This window comes from Canis lupus, chromosome 10, assembly GCF_048164855.1.
Source record: "Canis lupus baileyi chromosome 10, mCanLup2.hap1, whole genome shotgun sequence".
In the NCBI taxonomy this organism is placed as follows: domain Eukaryota; kingdom Metazoa; phylum Chordata; class Mammalia; order Carnivora; family Canidae; genus Canis; species Canis lupus.
The window spans coordinates 17,282,744-17,301,387 of NC_132847.1; the positions used below are offsets into that span (position 1 = coordinate 17,282,744).

Sequence of the window (18,644 nt, forward strand, 5' to 3'; positions counted from 1 at the left end):
TTGATCTGTTCAAAGTGAACATCGAGCTGTAGAGAATGCAGGAAAGGAAGGGATGGGGCACTATTTTCTGAACAGCGTCGATCAGGAGGATGAGGGTTTATGTTGAATTAAGGACTGGGGGAATTTCCTGAGGGTGGGAATTGGCGCTATGACTGTGATTCTGACCAATGTTAACACCTGGGTGCTGACAAATAATGTTTATAAATGACTTTTTCAACCACTTCCTCTAACAAACAAGAAGCTGTTATTATCACATTGATTTTGAAATTCAATGTTAGAGAATTTTCTAGCTTTAATGAGAAGGCAGATCCAACTGGTAAATACAGTAATGATTAAAGCAATTGAAAGAGTGCAAATGAGAAATAAAGTAACAATACTCCCAATGCTTAACCTAAATAGGCGGGTTTTGCTGATTTTCCAAAAAAGATGCATGGTTACCTTGAGATAAAAATATGAAGCAAAGCTCAGTGTGAATAAACCTGCCCTTTGGTAAGAGAGGAAAAGTCAATTAGTAATGTCATTTGTTGAAAAATCTGCCTGCACCTGGTTCTCATTTGTCCTCCAGCTGAGAAACCAAAGACAACTTCTTTTTATTGCTTGTGGTCAAACAGCAAGTTCATTTCGCCATGGGATGATCAAATGGCCAGCCTCCCCCGGCTTGAGAAGGTTTGCCTTTCACTTTCAACTTGTTCAATCATCATTAACTCTGAAAAATGTCACATTCCATTTGTGCAATGAAAATTTCACCACCGGTGACCGTTTGGGTGAAGTTTTTGTAGGCAAGGCCTTAAATCTTACAGAGTACCTCACACATTCTCAAGGTCATTTGCCTCGATTCCTTGTGTAATGACAGCTGCCTAAGATCCCAGAATCTGTGGCCAAACAGAGGCAACTTTGAAGAAACTCTGTGTGTGGGTACATGTTTCCCTCTCTGAGATGGAAGGGGTTCACCAGGTGATTTGACACAGGTGAGTTAGCTGAGTAAAACCGAGATGTGTGCATGTGAGCACACGTGTGTGTACACATACAACCTTCTTTGTTGTGTACACACACACACACACACACTAGGATTTTTAACAAGTGCCAGTAAAGATCACTGGATTGTAGCCCTTTTGAAGCAGAGTTTTTTTTTTTTTTTTAAATTTATTCTGGGAAGCTAGCTAGCTTCCCTGGAGATGGTGCAATATCAACTTGGGGAGGTTCCAGAAATTTCTAGAAAGGAGAAATAAGCTTCTTTTTAACTTTTGCCTTTGGACTTGAGAAATCTTCACCTCCCTTGTTTATTATTTAATTATACCCTCTGCTCCCACTTCTGCAGAGAAGTTCTGAAATGTAAATTCCAGGGAATGTGGCATGGGGCCAGATTCCCAATGGGAATTTCTGAAAGTGGATGTCAAGCAGCAAGACCGTTTCATGGAGAGGTCACTTGATCCAGAGTCCTAAAGCATAGGGTATATTGAGGCAAGTCAAATAAATTTTGTGCCATTTGGCAAATAAGTCATAGCTAAAACAGGCCCCAGTTTATAGGTCCTGATTAAACTTTCAAGGTCAAACACAAGAGCAGGTGTATGCAGAGCTCTCCAGAGCTGTAAGTGCTGAGGTGCTAACATCCTGTTTTAAATAGTTTCTAAGAAGCGTGTCTTGATTTCTGGCTCTAGTTTAATGCCAGAGTTTTGCTGGATCAGCTGCTGAAAGAAGAAGGTTATCAGCGGGTCTGGATTAGAGGCCCATAATCTTGGTCTCAGTCTCTTTCAATTAGCTCTGGCTCATAATATATTAAAATATTTATTGTTGCTAACCTCCAATTTTTAATTGACTAGTAGAAATTGAGGGTAGGAGAGAGAGCAAAATAGCCTACTGATATTTTCCGCTGCTTATAGCTAATACAGGACCAGACTCTTGGTCTAAAGTAGAAATGTGTGGTTTCTAAAATGTGAAAGAGTGTCCTGCCATTTTAATGGCTGGGTTGAAATGCCTGCCTTTTAAGAAAAGAGATTCCAGTGCTAGGTTATTAGCTGAAATAATGCTTGTGTATAATTTCCTAAGAGACATTTTTTTTTTTTAACTCAAACACTTGGGTATGTACTTGGTATTCTAAGTGCTTTAGAAATCTTACCTCATTTAAGCTTCATAGTAATTTCAAGAGGTAAAGTTATTTACCTAAGGTCCTGGAACTCTTCAAATCCCAGAAGTCTGAGTCAGCATCATTATACTATGCACCTATATTTTTTCATACCTCTCAGAATATGCAACCCAAATGCCCATTTATCCGTCACTTCAAATTGGGCAGATGGTATCCAAAGACAAAGTGTTGGATCTGTGTATTCCACTTCACAGGGATGGAAAAAGAGAGAAGAGCTCTGTAAACTTCCCCTTTCTCCTCCACACTGGCTTCCCCTTTCTTCATGGAGATCACCTTTCTCTCCTGTTGGCTCCAGAGCGAGCATGTGAGCTGCTTCTGTCTGTGTCATACACACACACTCACACATTGCTCCCTCTGTGCTTCACTGAGCTGCACAAGGGTTTGTGATTTGGGCATAAAAGCAGACATCATTTGCTCATTAGAGCTAAGTTTTCAGGACGTGCCCCAATTACTGACCTCCACTAACGGCCTGGGTTTGCGCTCGACTGCAAACCTGAAGTGGCAGAGTTCACAGTAGCTGGTGTTTGAGGATGACAGCCAGTGTTCCAGGCAGCTCCGATGAATTGTCCCCAAGGTCCCTGTGCATTCACAAGGAGAGAGCAAGTCCTCTTGGCTGCTGCCCTCGTGGCAGATCCTGCACATCGGCCGGTCATTGAAGGGGCTGCAAGAAAAGGAGAGGCATCTGCCAGTCACCAGGCTGGAAACCATCACCATGAGGACAGCCCTCTGGCTCCACGTCCTTCAGACCTCCCCCAGTGGCAGCCACTCAAATGGACACCTGCTTTAAAACCCTAGATGTCCACTGTGTATGTGGCAGTGGGGGTCAGTGCCAGGGACCTTGGGCTTCTCCTTTTGCCAATATAAAGAAGTAGGGGGTGGCCCACGGCTGAAAGTGGGTGAAAGCAATCAGCTTATTATGTTATTTTTGTCTTGGTTATGGGTATTGTTCAAACTACCCACCAGAAAATCAGAACTATCCCTCACCATTAAAAATGGAAATTGTTTTGTATATCAACTGCAGTTTCTAGGCCAGTTGTGTCTTTTTGAATCAAGCTAGGACACTTTCAAATACTTAGAGGTTCTTCTCATTTCTCCTTTCATAAAGGTGGGAGGATGAGGGGAGGCAAGTTAACTGGCAGCCAACTCTCAAGCCATCACACACAACTGCTGTCTGAGCCAGAGCACTGAGCTGAGTGGCCGATGATCCTTCGAGTTTCCCAAGGATGCTCTCTGGGATGCTAAGGATATCAAGCCAAATGCAAGTAATAAGTATTACTTCAAGTAATAAGTATTACTTCATTGGCCTTGATGAAGGCACATGTCATAGTGGTTCATGAGGAAGGCTATGAAGTTCCACAGCCTGGCTTGAACCCCAGCTCTGCTGGCTACCAGTTGGCTAACTTGGTGCAAGTAACATCATCTCTCTATACTTTAGTTTCCTCCTCTCTAAAACAGGTGCAAAGAATGGTGCCTTCCTCATATGTGACATGAGGATGAGAAAAGCTTGTCCAAATCAGAAGCCTGGTATAGGGACCAGCATGTGGTAAATGTGTAGTTAATGGTAACTATTTCCAGTCGCGGGAAAACTCAGGTCAGGGAAAAATCAAATGATGTACCACTCATCAGGGAAGTTCGTGGCCAATGAAGAGCTCAAACTAAGACACTTCAGCTCCCAGTGCATACTGTGTCTTATGAGAGGACAATTCCTTTCTGAACTACATCTTATATTGCTTCCCATTTTGTCCTTTATTGGGCATTTGGTTTCATTTTTTTGAAGATTTTATTTATTTCCTCATGAGAGACACACGAGAGAGAGGCAGAGACACAGGCAGAAGAAGGGGCAGGCTCCCTCTGCCCACGTGGCCTGGGCATTTGGTTTTAAACTATGTTATCACTGTGTGTGCCCATCTGAGGACTAGCCTCTCTACCTGCCCTCACCTGACCTGGACCCATCACTCTCTTTGACATCATCTACATGGGCCAAATGGAAACAGTCATGGAAGCACTGTCATCCCCTAAGGGTCTTTGTGGGATGATCCTAGAAATGAATGAAGGCTGAAAGGGGATCAAAAGGGGAAAAGACTACCTACTTGCCCAGGTATAGAATTCATTTAGGCCCAGGGCTGCAAGAAGAAAGTTTAAGGATCTGACTTTTTTTTTCTTTGACTATTCCTAGCTCCTTCATACCCACTGAGCCAAATGCACGTGAAAGTCTAAAATCATCTGGTTTACATGACCACGTGATAGGAGAACGTGTGAAAACACCTGATATGTGTGCACACACACACACGCACACACACACTGGCTCACAGTTCTAAGTCATTTTAACTCTGTAGTCTGTTCTTCCTGATTAAACAAAATGTATGAAGTCCGCCAGGGTGATGGTTGCACACACAGTTATCTGTCTCATGTCACATATGAGCAATGATGCCCATAGCCTTGTCATATTCTGAGTCCTAACTAATTGTTAAAAGCTTTTCGAGAGATGGAAAAATATAGATGGACTTTTTTCCTACTTTATCCCTTAGTGATAGTTGCAGAAATGGACAGCAGAAGGTACATGGGCAGTGTTTACAAGACACACAAAGGTGTGAGTCTGTGTCTGGCGGCTGCCACGTCCAGGCTGGGGCAACAGAAAATGCTGTGGTGCTACCAGCAGTCTGGCCGCAGGTGGGCCTGTATCTCTACTGGAGGGCTTGGTTGAGTTGCTCAGACCAAGATAAGTGGTCACTGTGTGGGTGACTGGCCCAAAGTTTTAGGGTGAGAGGTGTCATTGCTGCTATGAGAGGACAGGTCCAGTGCCTATAGCCATTTCACATTAATCGATCAAAGTTCCCCTACCTATCCTGAACAGAAAGGTGGAGAAGTCAAGGAACATGTATTGGCTGGGCAGCCTGTGGCTTTCAATCTGCCATCGGACAGCAACAGCACAAGAGGAGACCTCCAGGGACAAAGTACCTGCCTGGATAAGCCATCTCTGGGCTGCTCAGAACCTTTGGCCTTGCTTTGGTTCCTCATTCAGGGGAGGTGAGCTGTGGTGGTTTGAACAAAAGTACCTCCTAAGGCAGGGTATGTCCTCAAGGATCAGGAGTGGGGGTGGGAGGCACAGAGGAGGAGTCAACAGAAGAGGCCCCCAGAGTGGGGACGTGCCAGAGAAGAGACTCATCCAGGAAGGAGCCCTGCATGGCGCTCCCATCAGGTGGTGCTGATTGGTACCAGCACCAGGAATGCCACTTCAGAAGTTTTGCCCACAAGTCCAGTCACTTTGGCTTTGTTTCCTGAAATCAGGTGCCTCCTTCTTTCCATGCTATCAGAGGGCTACCTTTGTCAACACCCGGCGACAAGAGTGTAATTACCATAGCAATGTCAAAATAACAAAGGTAAAGAAAGCGACCCTGTGTCTTGTGGGATCTTTCCCCGCCTGGCTCTCTGCCAGCGTGACTTGAAGTAGAAAACTCAACAACATGAATGGTAGCTTTATACCCCATTGCTATAGAAACAGTGACGAAAGGACCTGGGCAGCACCTCCTCTCACCTGACACAAAGACCCGAGCGCTAATTACATTCCCTTTAGCATTTTCCATCTGACAGAGAGTCCTCCAGATCAATTACAGATTCAATTATTTTAATAGTGGTGCTACCTCTGGGTGGCAAGAGTCCGCACTACTGTTGACAGCAGCTGCCCGTCCTTGGCCGAAACTTGCATGACATACTGCGGCTGCCCATTCACGAGGCTGCCACAATCCTCCACGGTCTTCACCACGGGCGCAGCCGAGCTGGTGCAGTCTGGCAACACTTCGGGCAGGTGACTGCAGCGGCTGGTTGTCATGGTAACAGACAGCAATTACTCTGCTAATGGCTTCCACATTCATACAGGATTTCCATCTAGGAGAGATCAGAAAACAGTTTCCTTGGGCAGGGTGGTTAACAGAAAATGGGGAATTACAGGCCACCCACATCATCATGTCATTATTTAACATAAATAACAGGGGGAGCCTCAACGTGGCGTGTGATCTTGTTACCATGTAATGCACGCGCACGTGCACACATGGAGCCTGCAAGAAACAGTGGACATGCTTATGAACGAGACGAGCATGTAGGTGTGCATAAACATTTAAGAGCCCTGCTCTTGGAGAGGGGAGGGCCTGATGCCTCTGGGGCCAGATCTGAAGAGGAGATAAGCAGTTTTCCTTCTCTATGCCAGAGAAGCAGTAGGTCTTTGTTGACACTCTCTCAAAGTTACTAGATCATTATTAAAACCGTTTGCCACTCTTTCTTTCTTGTAAGTCGTTTATTCCCATTCAGCCTCATTCTGAGATGCTAAGATTAAAAACAGGGGAAAGGGGGTGGGGAGAAAAGACTTTGGCTAAGTAGTAGCTTCTAGGACAATATTGGCCAGAATGAATCAATTAATGTCCACCTTTCTGACTGTTGCCATATCCGTGCTCCATAACACAATTTTCTACTTAATATATCTTGACAATTAACTTCCTTGAAAAACTTAACCTATTTTATTTTAGCCTTGTCTTAAATGGTTATTAATGGGAAATGATGAGTTGGGCGAACTTGTTAAATTTTTTCTTAATGGACATCACAATCAAAACATTAGAATCAAAAAAAAAAAAAAAACTAGAATCTAGTCTGTTAGCGTAATACTTAAAAATCCAGGGATGCTGCATCATCATAGAGGATCACATAGAAGAATGCAGGAACTGAGGATGGATGATACCTCCACTGCCTGTTAAAAATAATCCATTCTTAATATGGGCCTTACCTCCCTGACACATAGTCTGTCACACAGCCTGCAAGGAATTCTGTCCCTCACTGGGGTGGTGTGGGCTTCAACAGGACCTCAGATTCAAAGCACTCACTCATTGGTATGAACAAACCCCACTGCATCCAGTAATAAGTTTGGATGTAATGCATGAAAAATAGAGGTCTTTATGGAAACTCATAGGAGTTGCATCTTATTTTTGGAGATATGGCTGTTTCTCTCCAGCCTACTTGCTGCAGGCTCCAGAGCTCAACACAGCCTGGAGTCTGAAGATGGATGCAGGATTGGCCGATGGACCGAGTCCACGTCAATAAGCAAACTGGATGGTAAAAGCCTCAAGTCAAAGGAAATCCACCCCACGACCCCAGGAGGATTTTTGGAATTCCTCAAAGGATTGTTTTCTCCTCGCTCTTTCCTCCACTTATTATATGGGACTTGACTCCCACAGGTCTGGATAACAGGATCTTCCCAGCTTCCAGAACATTGTGCATCAACTGGACATTCTTAGGATGAGAACACAGTGTCTGCAGATGAGCTTGAACGGATGCCCTCCCTCCTAGCAAGCACATGTCAGGAGGCCTGGCCATCAAGACAGCTGGACAGGAAGGGAATCTCCTCCTTGCTGCTGAGGTGTCTGGCTGGCCTTGCTCTAGCATGTTCGCATTCCTGTCGTTGGCTGCCACAAGCCCTCTCAGCGTTTGTGGTCTGCTCTCTGCTGGGATACCCTTGGAGCCTGGTGGAGGGGAGGGGGTTACAGACACCGGTCCTGGTCTGAGGTCTGATGTGGGGGCCCAGGCAAAGTTGCCTCTGCCATGGCATTGTTACAACTCTGGAGGACTTCACAACCACTAGACAGTAAGGTTTCAAGGATATGACTGGATAATTAGGTAGTTTAGTTTTGCTTTTTAAATAGGATTTGTTGCCTGCCTGCCTTCCTTCCTTCCTGCCTTTCTTCCTTTTTACATTGTGAAAACCAGAGTGTATGTTAGAGATTGTACAGAAAAGTGCAAGGAAAACAACACAACTCACTCATAATCCCACCACTCGGATAACCACAGACTTTCTGGGTGGATGTCTTTTTAATTTTTGGCAGGGTTGGCAGAGTGGAGCTGATTTGTAGCTGAGGCCAGATTTTTTTTTTTTTTTTAATAACTGAGTTATGGTAGCTCTCAGACCGCAGAACAAAAAGATGTTCAAAGCCCAACTTCTAAAACTGTGTGTAATCCCCCTCCCCCAGCCTGCTCTTATAAAACTCCATTGACGTGATTTTAAATTCCCATGCCTCCCAGTCACCAAGTGTAACTTCTTGGCACAGCTCTCTTGCTTCACAAGGCAGCCATAGATTAAGAGCCAGGGATACGTTGGCAGGAAAAGCAGACACAGTGACCTTCTTGCCACATGGAATCATTATGTCTGGATGCACTCTGAGAGTCTATTTTCGGGTTTTGCATAACTTCAACTCACAGGACCAAATGCTTCCTCCCTGTGCTCGATGGAACTGGAAGGAGGTAGAGGAAGAATGCACAGAGGGAGGAAAGGAACCGCGGGCTCTCAGGGGTTAGGCTACCCTAGTGAAGATACATCACGCAGGCACACAATGTTCCCCACGTTGATTCACTTGTAACCCAGATTAAGTTCTCATCAAAGAAAGTAGTTCGAAGTATATGACCTAAATCTGCAATAAAATGCCCTTAAAACAATTTTAGAAGTAGAGTTCCCTTTATGCTTCTTTTATATCTGTAATTTCACTTCTGGGCAATATACCTCATTTCATTTTTCTTCTTAAAGGCAAAAGGGATCTATATCACCAGCCATCTAATGGGCTTATTCTATTCCCATGAGTGCAGGGCAAGGAGTTGGGCATAAAGGGACAGGAGGCTCCTCTACCTTGCTTCCTTCTGCAGGTGAGCCCTGGCCACTTCTCTTGTGTCATCTCTGCAGAGCCCTGGACCCCACTTGGGACCTGTCTGATGGGACACTCCACAGTCTAGCACTCACTGAAGAACAGACCAGCCTATTTGCCAACCATCATGCACCAGAATAACCTTGAGATACCAAGACTAGCATGCACATAGTTAGTTCCCATGCTTCTAAAAGACCATGTCTTGAATTGCAAATGGGGTGGAAAGGATAATGCAGAGCACAGGCACCTGAGGTTGTAGCAGGAAGGGCTGAGTTGGTTCCGACCCCACAAACGTGGATCTAAGCATCTCCTCAGGTGAAGGAGAGAAGGGAGAACGTTCTCCCTAGTCTCAGTCAAAAGGGAGCCCAGAGGCCTTGACCAGACCCAGGGCAGGGTCTCTGCAGGCTGCATGCACCAATTGGCATCCATATGTGGCACCTGGGGCAGTGACAAATGGCCCACTGCATTTCCCTGTCTCCTTCAGAGCCACCTGGGAAAACAGTAGGCTGTTGCTGTGGATGCTAGAAAGAGCTGAGCTGTCGGTTTGCAGCCTAACTGGGCTTCCACTGATCATCCTGCAAAATTTCAAGCACCATTCAACCACTTCCTTATAAACGCTGCTGCCCTTGTGGGAAAGTAGCTTCCTAGTTCACCCAAGAATTTGGCTTGCTGGGGTTTCTCAGGACAACACCACAGTGCCGGTGGGGGGTGGCGTGTTCTCTGCAAACTTGAACATCAGATTGTACCGGTAGGACAGGTCCTTTGTTGGCCAGGCTTGACTCCTTGTATAATTGCTTTCTCAGGCTCCGAATAAAACATGATTTGGCACTGGCCACATCCAGCTGCACACAGTGAACAGTGTGGCGCTAGGTGGACGAGAGGGAGACAGCCAAAGAGGAGGGAGTGGCTAGATAAATGAAAGCCCAATGAGACACTTGTTAAGATACAAAAGGCCTGTCAGTTAAACTGTGACCCCTTTAAAGGGTAGAGTACAGGTTATACCAAAGCAAGGACCCAACCAGGCTGCAGTTAATCGTTGCCCTGTTTCTGAACAGTCTGCCTTTGGTAAGTGATTTCCATGGGAACGTGGCTGGCACCATGAGGATGTGTCCGGAGGATGTGGAGGAGGGGCGGGGGGGGGGGGGTTCTGTTCACCTCCACTGCCCCTGGAACCTCCCTGAGGATCGCAGTTATGGGAGAAGGCTCTGTTCTCAGAGGCAGGACATCCAAGCCTGAGCCTTGGCTCAGGACTCACCAGGGTCAATCACTCGGCCTCTCAGCCTTGGTTGAAATTTCTCACATATTTGGAATAAAGGTACTAATACTTCCTGAGCCACTTCATCGGGGTGTTTGTGAGGCCTCAAAATAATACATGTGAACATGCTTTATAAACTAGAATGGGTCCTGTGCAGAGAGTTATTGCCACATTAACTTTAATTCCTGCTCTTTTTTTAGGCTGGGCTGCATTTTGTTTCTGTCTTTGAAAACTATCTTTCCCCGTGGCTGGTGAGCTTCCACCACACTGTACTTTTGGATCACGCTTGAGTTCCGATGTTGTTCCACTCCATTTCTGTTGGCAGGTGAGCATGAAGGAACCCTCTCCCCTGTACATCCACTTCTCCTCATTCTCCCCAGCCCTGTCTCCCTCAGATCCCTGAACACAAGTCCTCACTTGTCCATGAAAATGTTTAGTGAAGGCATACAATGAAAACCTGTTACTACGTTTGATAATTGGGTCTATATGTTAGAGCAGCCACCATGATCTTAGCTTATCTAGCATGTGATAGATATCCTAGAAAGTAAAATGCAAGCCACTCCCAAGTGCCTTTTCAGACCTGCTTCCATCAGAAATGCGTTTCAGTAACAAGTCAACTGTAATCTCTTAGATTTAGGACAACAAGGCTGTTTGGGGGAAGAATATGTTAGGTTGGCATCTCTGTATGGGTATACAAATTCCTATGGGGTTGAAGGTAAGAATGAGAGCGTAAGGGTATGTGTGTTAGCTGGCACTAACCTGGTCAGGCAGGCTGCCTGGCAGTGGACTGAGCAGGCCCAACCTGGAGTGGCACTCAGCAGCAAGAATGGACCTCCAAACTCTACCCTAGTAATTCCAGAAATTTTTTAAGAAGTAGGATCCGCAGGTCTCCATATGTTCTAGAAGGGTCCTCTGTCACTCCACAATCAGAGTTGGTCAACAAAGAATCAAGAAGCAAATGTATTCATTTTTTCATCCACTCCAAAAAAATTTTTTTAAAAATAAATTACTGGGTATTCCTTTGAAGTTTCTGAGGGTACAGAGTCTGGCCATTTTGAATCTGGCTTTACATTTTCTGAGGACCATTCCCCAGACCCTCTAAGCGTTGCAGAGCCGTGAAGATCTGGCAACTTTCCACTAGCAGTCATGCCCCTGCTTTCTCAGGGGAAACTGCTCTAAATTTGGGGGAATGACTAGATGGCTTTGTGCTCCCACAGAGTGACACATCATTAACACTGGTCCAGGATTCAGAAGCCCGACCTTAGTTTTACGTGAGCAAATCTGCTTCAGGAAGCATCTCTCAAGTGTCCCTTAGCACTCCTAGAGGGGTTGCCCATTCTGGGAGCAAGGCCTCCTCAATGAGACCCATGTGCGGGCAGTACACATTGGTTCCTGATTGAAATGAGAGGGAAAAAAAAAAAGCAATGATGCTCTGTCCAGGAACTTTCCCCTCTGAGGGAGCCTTTTAGCCTCTGAATTCTAAGAACAATCTCTGAGAATAGGAATGCTCTTTCATAGAACATTTCCCTAGCTTTTGAGGCATGTTATAACCAGACAGTGCACTGCACGCCTGATGAACTGATTTGGAGTTTCCGGAATGTTCACAGAAAATGAAGGCAGGAGGGGAATCACACACTGACCTTCCTTTCCAACGAAAATGGAGGGAATGACTAATTTCAAAACCATTAACATGTAAAAGTGGCATATTTCTTTTGAGAACAGGGCACAAAGGCTCTCCAAGGAGATGGCTGGGACACGATTACCAGCAACATTTAAGTTTTCAAAAACACGCCAAGGAGGCTATTTACTAAGACTGTGTAGCGGCAAAGTAGCTGCTTCATTAAACTTAAATAGTCTCGGCAGGGCTGTGCTTCAGACCCATGCTCCCAAATTATACGTTTCTTTTCTGGATGCTTCACTGACCTCATTATGTGGAGCGGAGAGTTTGTCATTCCAAATAAAGTGACCATCCAAGTCTTTATAAACATGTCCATCAGGCACTTCATGAGTCTGCAGACTGCAACACTGGCTGGCCCAATGGATTTAAAAAACAAAAAACAAAACAACAAAAAAACTTCCCTTTTTCTCATTATTCTCCGCCGATGTGTGCATTGTCACACTTGCAAAGCAGAGTAAGCAGGTGAAACGCTTGTTTCCAAGTATGAAGGAAGTTTTTGGTTTGGGGGTAAAGACATTTTTTTGAGGAGTGTGTAAACACTAGTGATGACTCAAGAGGAAAAAATCCAGATTAGCATAAGGGCAAGTTGGATCCGGAGAGATCCAATCACACAGTGTAGTATTTGAAAGTGATACCCAGAGTTATTTATCATTTCCCATCCACGTTATTATTTTTGTTTCTCAGCTGCAAGATGTACCAGAAGTATTGGACTAATCTTTTTTATTTTTTTTTTCATTTAAAATGACTAATTTTCTCTTCAGGCAGGTAAAATTCTCTAGTTCTGCTGAAGGCAAATCAAGTAACAATTATCATGTTTATACATATTTTTTCCCCTCAAGAAGTACTCATAAAATTAATTCGATCTTGGAGGCTATCCATTTTTTCATTTAATTTTAATTATATAGATGAAAATGGTAATTAAAAATCCCACAACTACCCTGTGCATTCAAAGACATAGCGACAGCTGAATTACACTTGTAAATAATAACTGGCTCTTGCACACACAGCCCTGCTGAGTGTGTGGAGGGGGAAGTGAGTGGGGGAGCAGAGCTCACTGATGAGTTCTGGGGACTGGGAAGCAATTGGGACACATCAGGGAAGTTGAAATGCCAAGTTTAAAAATAACAGAGAGGAAAAGGTAAAACAGAATCAGATGGTCACAGGACCTCACTTGAAGATGAAAAATAAAAATGTATCCATCCTTCAAGTGATGTTCAGCGCACCCAGGACCGAACAGCTACCTGTCTAGCTTAAGGAGAAGTGTGGAGGGTACGCATGCTGACCGGGATATCTGATAATACAGGGGATGAACACTGCAGCCCCACTGAGGACAGAATACACTCTAAGAGTCGGAGCCCCCAATCTGTTGCTACACTCATACTCATTTTCTGCCACCATCCAAGTGAATGCTGAGCATTAAGGAAGCTGATGCAGGGTTCATTCCAGATTTTACTTCTCTCATCCTCTTCTGTGCAAACAGCCCCATCCTAGGCATACAGGTTTGTTAAGTTCCTAACCACAGCCTCCCGCGTCCTAGAATCCAGCCAGCTATTGGCTTATTTTAAGCCCGGGTTCTCTGGGGCTTTCCCTGTCTGCATTTCACCTCGACCACAGGGAGGCTGCAGTCTTGCCCTTCCCCAGGGCAGTGTCCAGAGTCTGCATTCTGTCAGGTTCTGGGGGCCCAGGCCTCCCTGCAGCACCATCAGGCCCTTGAGGTCTAAAGAGACTTGGCTGCATTACCCTTGGTTTTGGCCCGAGGTAACTGAAGTCACTCAGCTTCCCAAGGAATTAGGCGAGTGCAAAGTAAGGATGGGGGCTCCCTGGATTTTGCTTTTCAGCCCTGTCTTTGTTACTAGAGAACTCCCTATCTTATGCTTCGTATTACTAGAAGCCCCTCAAATCCCATGGTTCGTTCACATGTGCTCTAGAGACATGTCAGGGTCTCTGTGTATCTTTGCATTGCTTTTGCACATGTTTGGCTTTGGGGTCAGGAGTACTCTGGGAGCCCTTAGTGGGGGCAGTGTGTGGGAGAGGGACAGAGCCCCCTGGCTTTTAACTGCCATCCAGCACTTATCAACAGAAGACAACTACTTGGCGCTAAGCCTCATTGTCGCCCCGACACTGAGGACCTGGGGTAGGTGTGTGCCTGGTACATGGAGCAGTGCTGAGGACTGCAGGGCAGCAGGTCATCCTTCAACAGCCAGGGGTCAGGGTGGGGATAAGAGGCCCCTTCCAGATCCTACCTCTGCATCTCCTTGCTACCCTCCCGTCTGCCCAAGCAAACATCTCACGGAGGCAGAATTGCTGACATGACATCTGCTTTGACAGTCTTGTGTAAATATAGCGGAAAAGCACAAAAACACCCCCCAGAATTACTTTTCTCGGCCCATAGACTCTGTTCCCTCCCTTTACACTAAACACACTCGCAAGCATCCTCATACATGCAGAGATAAACCATAGGTTCTTTTTTAGTGCTTCCCTAAAATAAACGGGTCCAAGTCTTTTAAGTCAAGATACAAACAAGCACGAGAGAAAAAAAGCAACATTTCGCCAAGGGCTGAGTTACCTAAGATCACTTTATCATACAATCCCTTCACTTCATCACTGGGTTCTTGTGCATCATGAAACTGGTGGGGAATGAGGCCTCTTTCGTACCTTCGTCATACCTACTTCAATGCAAAGCATTCAATGAACTCCTTCAAAGGGATCTCCGAGGAGTTACTTTCTCTCGTTTGAGCACGTGCCCCTTCTTCCTCTTGCTCCCTTGGCTGCCTGGCCCAGCTCACCATGCATCTATATCAGTCCTCGCATCTTACAGAGCCACCACCTGCTGGAGCATCAGCTATAACTAGACTTTTTCAGTGTGACAACTAGCCTGCTCTGTCCCTGAGCCTCCCGAGAACAGCCTAGTATCTTTAAAGCCTGTTAGAGAGGCAGGCTAGTGGCTTGCCTCTAAGTGGATGGCTTAGTGGCTGAGCGTCTTCCTCTGGCTCAGGGCGTGATCCAGGGGTCCTGGGATGGAGTCCTGCATCAGGCTCCCCACAGGGAGCCTCCTTCTCTCTTTGCCTCCGTGTCTCTCATGAATAAATAAATAAATCTTAAAAAAAAAAAAAGGAAAGAATGGGTGAGTTTCCTTAACCTTGATCCAGCCTGTTTGACAGAAGCAAAACAACTTAATATTGACACTGAATTGAATTCTTAACCAAGATAAAACAGCCAAATGTGATACCAAGGTTTACCTTTCCTTTTAATTTTTCATCTGATGGGTATTCCTTCAGAACAGACAAAAAAATATTACACTATTAATAGCAATACTGTGAGTATATTTTTCTATTTTTGTAGCACTATTCATTTTCATTCTCTAAGTGCTTAATAGATATAGTGGGTCTTTACTGCCTTCCAGGGTGAAAATAACAGTTACACCCCCAAGGAGCTCATTCATTTGCTTTATGGGCTAAAAAAAAATCTCTGGTGTGTCACAAATTAACAAAATGTTCCCGAGGACTGGGTTTTATTCTTGAATCTCCAATTTCACTAATAAATGTGAAAAACACATGTAGCCAGATAAATCCCTGGAGACCAACCACTGCGGATGCTGAAGAAAGCAAGTTATTTGAGCTAAGATCAGCATTCACTTTCACACCAGAGACTATTTGTTACCCAAATTCTCCTCCAGTTGCTTGATGTCAGGCAATGGAATTGGTTTCTAGTGATTACTGCCCCCCGCCCAATCTAATAAAATGAGTTTTTCTTTTAGAAAAGCACATCTTCAAATAAGAAAAAAAAAAAAACCAACATGAGACATTTTTGATCATCAGATAATGATCTTTTCCTAGTTACAGCTGCTTTGGATCCCCACTATCACCTCTGAGAGAGATCTGTTATTCTTTTCCTTAGTATTTTTGCCATGAAAAGTTTCAAACAGAGAGAATATTAAGTAAACTGACATATACGCCATTGTGCCAATCTGACAATCAAGATTTTGTCACTTTTTTTTTTTTTAAGATTTTATTCATTCACTCATGACAGACACACAGGGAGAGAGAGAGGCAGAGACACAGGGAGAGGGAGAGAAGCAGGCTCCATGCAGGGAGCCCGACCTGGGACTTGATCCCTGGTCTCCAGGATCACACCCTGGGCTGAAGGTGGCGCTAAACCGCCGAGCCACCCGGGCTGCCCTGTCACATTTGTTTTTTTCCCTCTTTCTCTCCCTCTATTCCTTCCTTCTTTCCTATTATTGTTTTTTAAAGGTTATTTATTTATTTGAGAGAGAGAGAGAGCAAGTGTGAGTGGGGAGGGGGGCAGATGGAGGAGAGGGAGGAACAGACTCCCTACTGAGCAGGGAGCCCATTAGAGGGCTCAGTCCCAGGACCTTGGGATCATGACCTGAGCTGAAGGCAGATGCTTAACCAACTGAGCCACCCAGGCACCCCTTTCCTATTAAAATTTTTAAGTAAATCCCAGAAATTGTTATTTTACCCCTTACATACTTCAGTATAAATTTTTAAAAATATGGACATTTTCTTATATAATCACAAAGCCACTGTCACATCTAACAAACTTACTGATCCTCTGGTATAATCTAAAACCCAAAGTATATTCAGATCCCTCCCCCTAAATCTGTTTTGGTTGGCTTATTTAAAGGATCCAAACAAGATGTAATATTTAGATTTCTCTTTAAGTACCTCTTACTTGCCACCTCCTTTTTTTCTCCATGCCGCTGTCTTGCTGAAGAAAGCCACATTCTGAATTTGCTTTCTTGTGGTATCATTTATTCTGTTCCTCTATCCCCTGTGTTTTCTGTAAGCTTATAAGTAGGCTCAACAGAGCTCAAGTTCATCTCTTAGACAACAATAGTTCATAGGTGACACTATGTCCTTCTCTTTGTGTCATATCAGTGGGCATGAATGTAATGGGCAGCTGTCCCACTTTTACTAGGTTCAAGGGATGGCAGATGATTCCTTCCATGTGACTTCCCCATCAATATTCTAATGGTCTAATGATTGCATTCATTGATGACAGTTGCTTGAAGCAATTACCTCATGGGAGGGGGGCACAAAAATCAAGCCTTATCAGTTGAACTTCCCTTCCAACTTTAGTAACAGGAATTCTGTAATGAAGAACTTTCCCTCATCAATGTGTGCAATCTGGTTATGCTGAAATCCAACTTGCACAGAAAAGACATGATCACTTCTTAATTTTTCCCTTTGATTGCCAATTTTCAGAGTAAGGAACTGGTGCCTTAGTTACAAGCTATAGCAACTGAGTTGTTTTATTATTGTTCAGATTATTCTTAAAGGTCCACCTGTTTTTACTGAAATTAAAAAAGAAATCAGACCATCACCCCGTCACTAACCCTTCTGGTATAGAGGACTGGACCTGCGATTTAAATGGACACATGACAGGCCAAGGGCATGGTCCCTGCCATCTAGCACTGTCGGTTAGATGGCCAGGCACTGTTTCCCTCACCAGCTTTGGCATCTGACTTTGTCTTTACTGTTGATAGGTCTTTCCTTAGGCCAAACACTCCTTGTAGACAGAGGCCTTCTGCACTGACTAATTTCTTAGGGAAATGAGAACAAATCTAAAATATTCCCTCTTTTGTTCACTGCAGCACAGATCACTTGGTGTCACTTGCCCCTGTAGACTTCCACTGTCATATTATTTACTAGGTACATCTGAAGGTGCCTGAAGCGCATGGAAGCAGGTAAGCGGAACCACAGTGCTTCAGGCTGACTAGTTGAGGTCACTAAGCCTGTATCAGTTGGACCTTGTCTGTGACTCATCAGAAAAGCATTCTCACCCAGTGAAGCCTGCAGGTGCCATCTGGCATGTCCGCGCCCTACTCCAGGGTTGCAGTAATGACACATTAACATGCTGGGCATGCTTCCACTGGGAGAGAAATTTGCACCGTGGGTGAAATCTGCACATGTATGAGAAACAGCTCCCTCTTCTTCTTCTCACTAATAAGGGTGAAAACATTTAGGCCACTCATGGGTATTCCCCAAAGAGGCATTTATAAGTCTTCTTTAACAATGGCTGATGTGAGTCTCTGAGCCTGACAGGAATCCAGGGTCTTTCTTTTTTGCTAAGAGCAGAGACATTTTCTGCCCATTATTTCCTTGTTTTACTGACAGGCATCTGTCAGTTAGACATTAAAACAGAGTGATAATGGGGAGATAATATGCTGGCTCTGTCCACACACTTCAAGAGGGAAGCTCTCATGAAAAATGTGTATTTTGGGAAACCTAGATGCTCATATGCCCATTTGCATTTCTATTTAGTTTGAAACTGAGTGTAGAATAGTAAAGCAGTGAGAAGAGGAATAATAGGGAGCCAGAATCAGAGGAGCTTCCTAAGTGGCCCTGTACCTGCCTGTGTGGGGATCCTGCTCTAGGCAGCTGGGGGATGGGTTAGGAAATGCATGCCACAGAGGATGAACAGCATGGAAGCTCGCCCCCCACACCTCCCCGTCTTCACTGGAACTCACGGAGAGCCGCTGAACAAGAAACTGGTAGAAAACATCTTCTAGGACTCTAAGTGGAGGACTTTCACATGTTCTGAAAAAGCGCAAATACTCTCTTTTGAAATAGAGGTGAAAAGGGAAGTGCACACTATAAATAAACTAATAAAAGCAATTCAGTTCCTACTGAGAATCTTTCTAGTAAATAGTTCTCTGTCAGAAAGTAATATTGTTACTCAGATATCTGGACCTCCAGTAGGATTTTTGGGTCCTGACTTCTTGGCTAATGTATATCTTCTAGCTCTCTCTCTCTCTCTCTCTCTCTCTCTCTCTCTCACACACACACACACAGGGGCTCTGTATAATAACATCTTAATTTTGTCCAATAAAATTTCAATTTATTCAATGAATGATTACATTACTATACA

General features: G+C 44.6%; 1 protein-coding gene across 1 annotated transcript in view; it reads right to left on the reverse strand.

Moving 5' to 3' along the window:
• Positions 1-18,644, reverse strand: part of MARCHF3 (membrane associated ring-CH-type finger 3) — a 136,135-nt gene that overhangs the window by 28,237 nt on the left and 89,254 nt on the right. The window contains exons 2-3 of the mRNA XM_072840832.1: positions 5,785-6,028; positions 2,600-2,804 (exon numbers count right to left, since the gene is read on the reverse strand). Coding sequence (XP_072696933.1) covers positions 2,600-2,804; positions 5,785-5,972 — 393 coding nt within the window. The 5' untranslated portion in view covers positions 5,973-6,028. The remainder of the gene's footprint in view (positions 1-2,599; positions 2,805-5,784; positions 6,029-18,644) is intronic.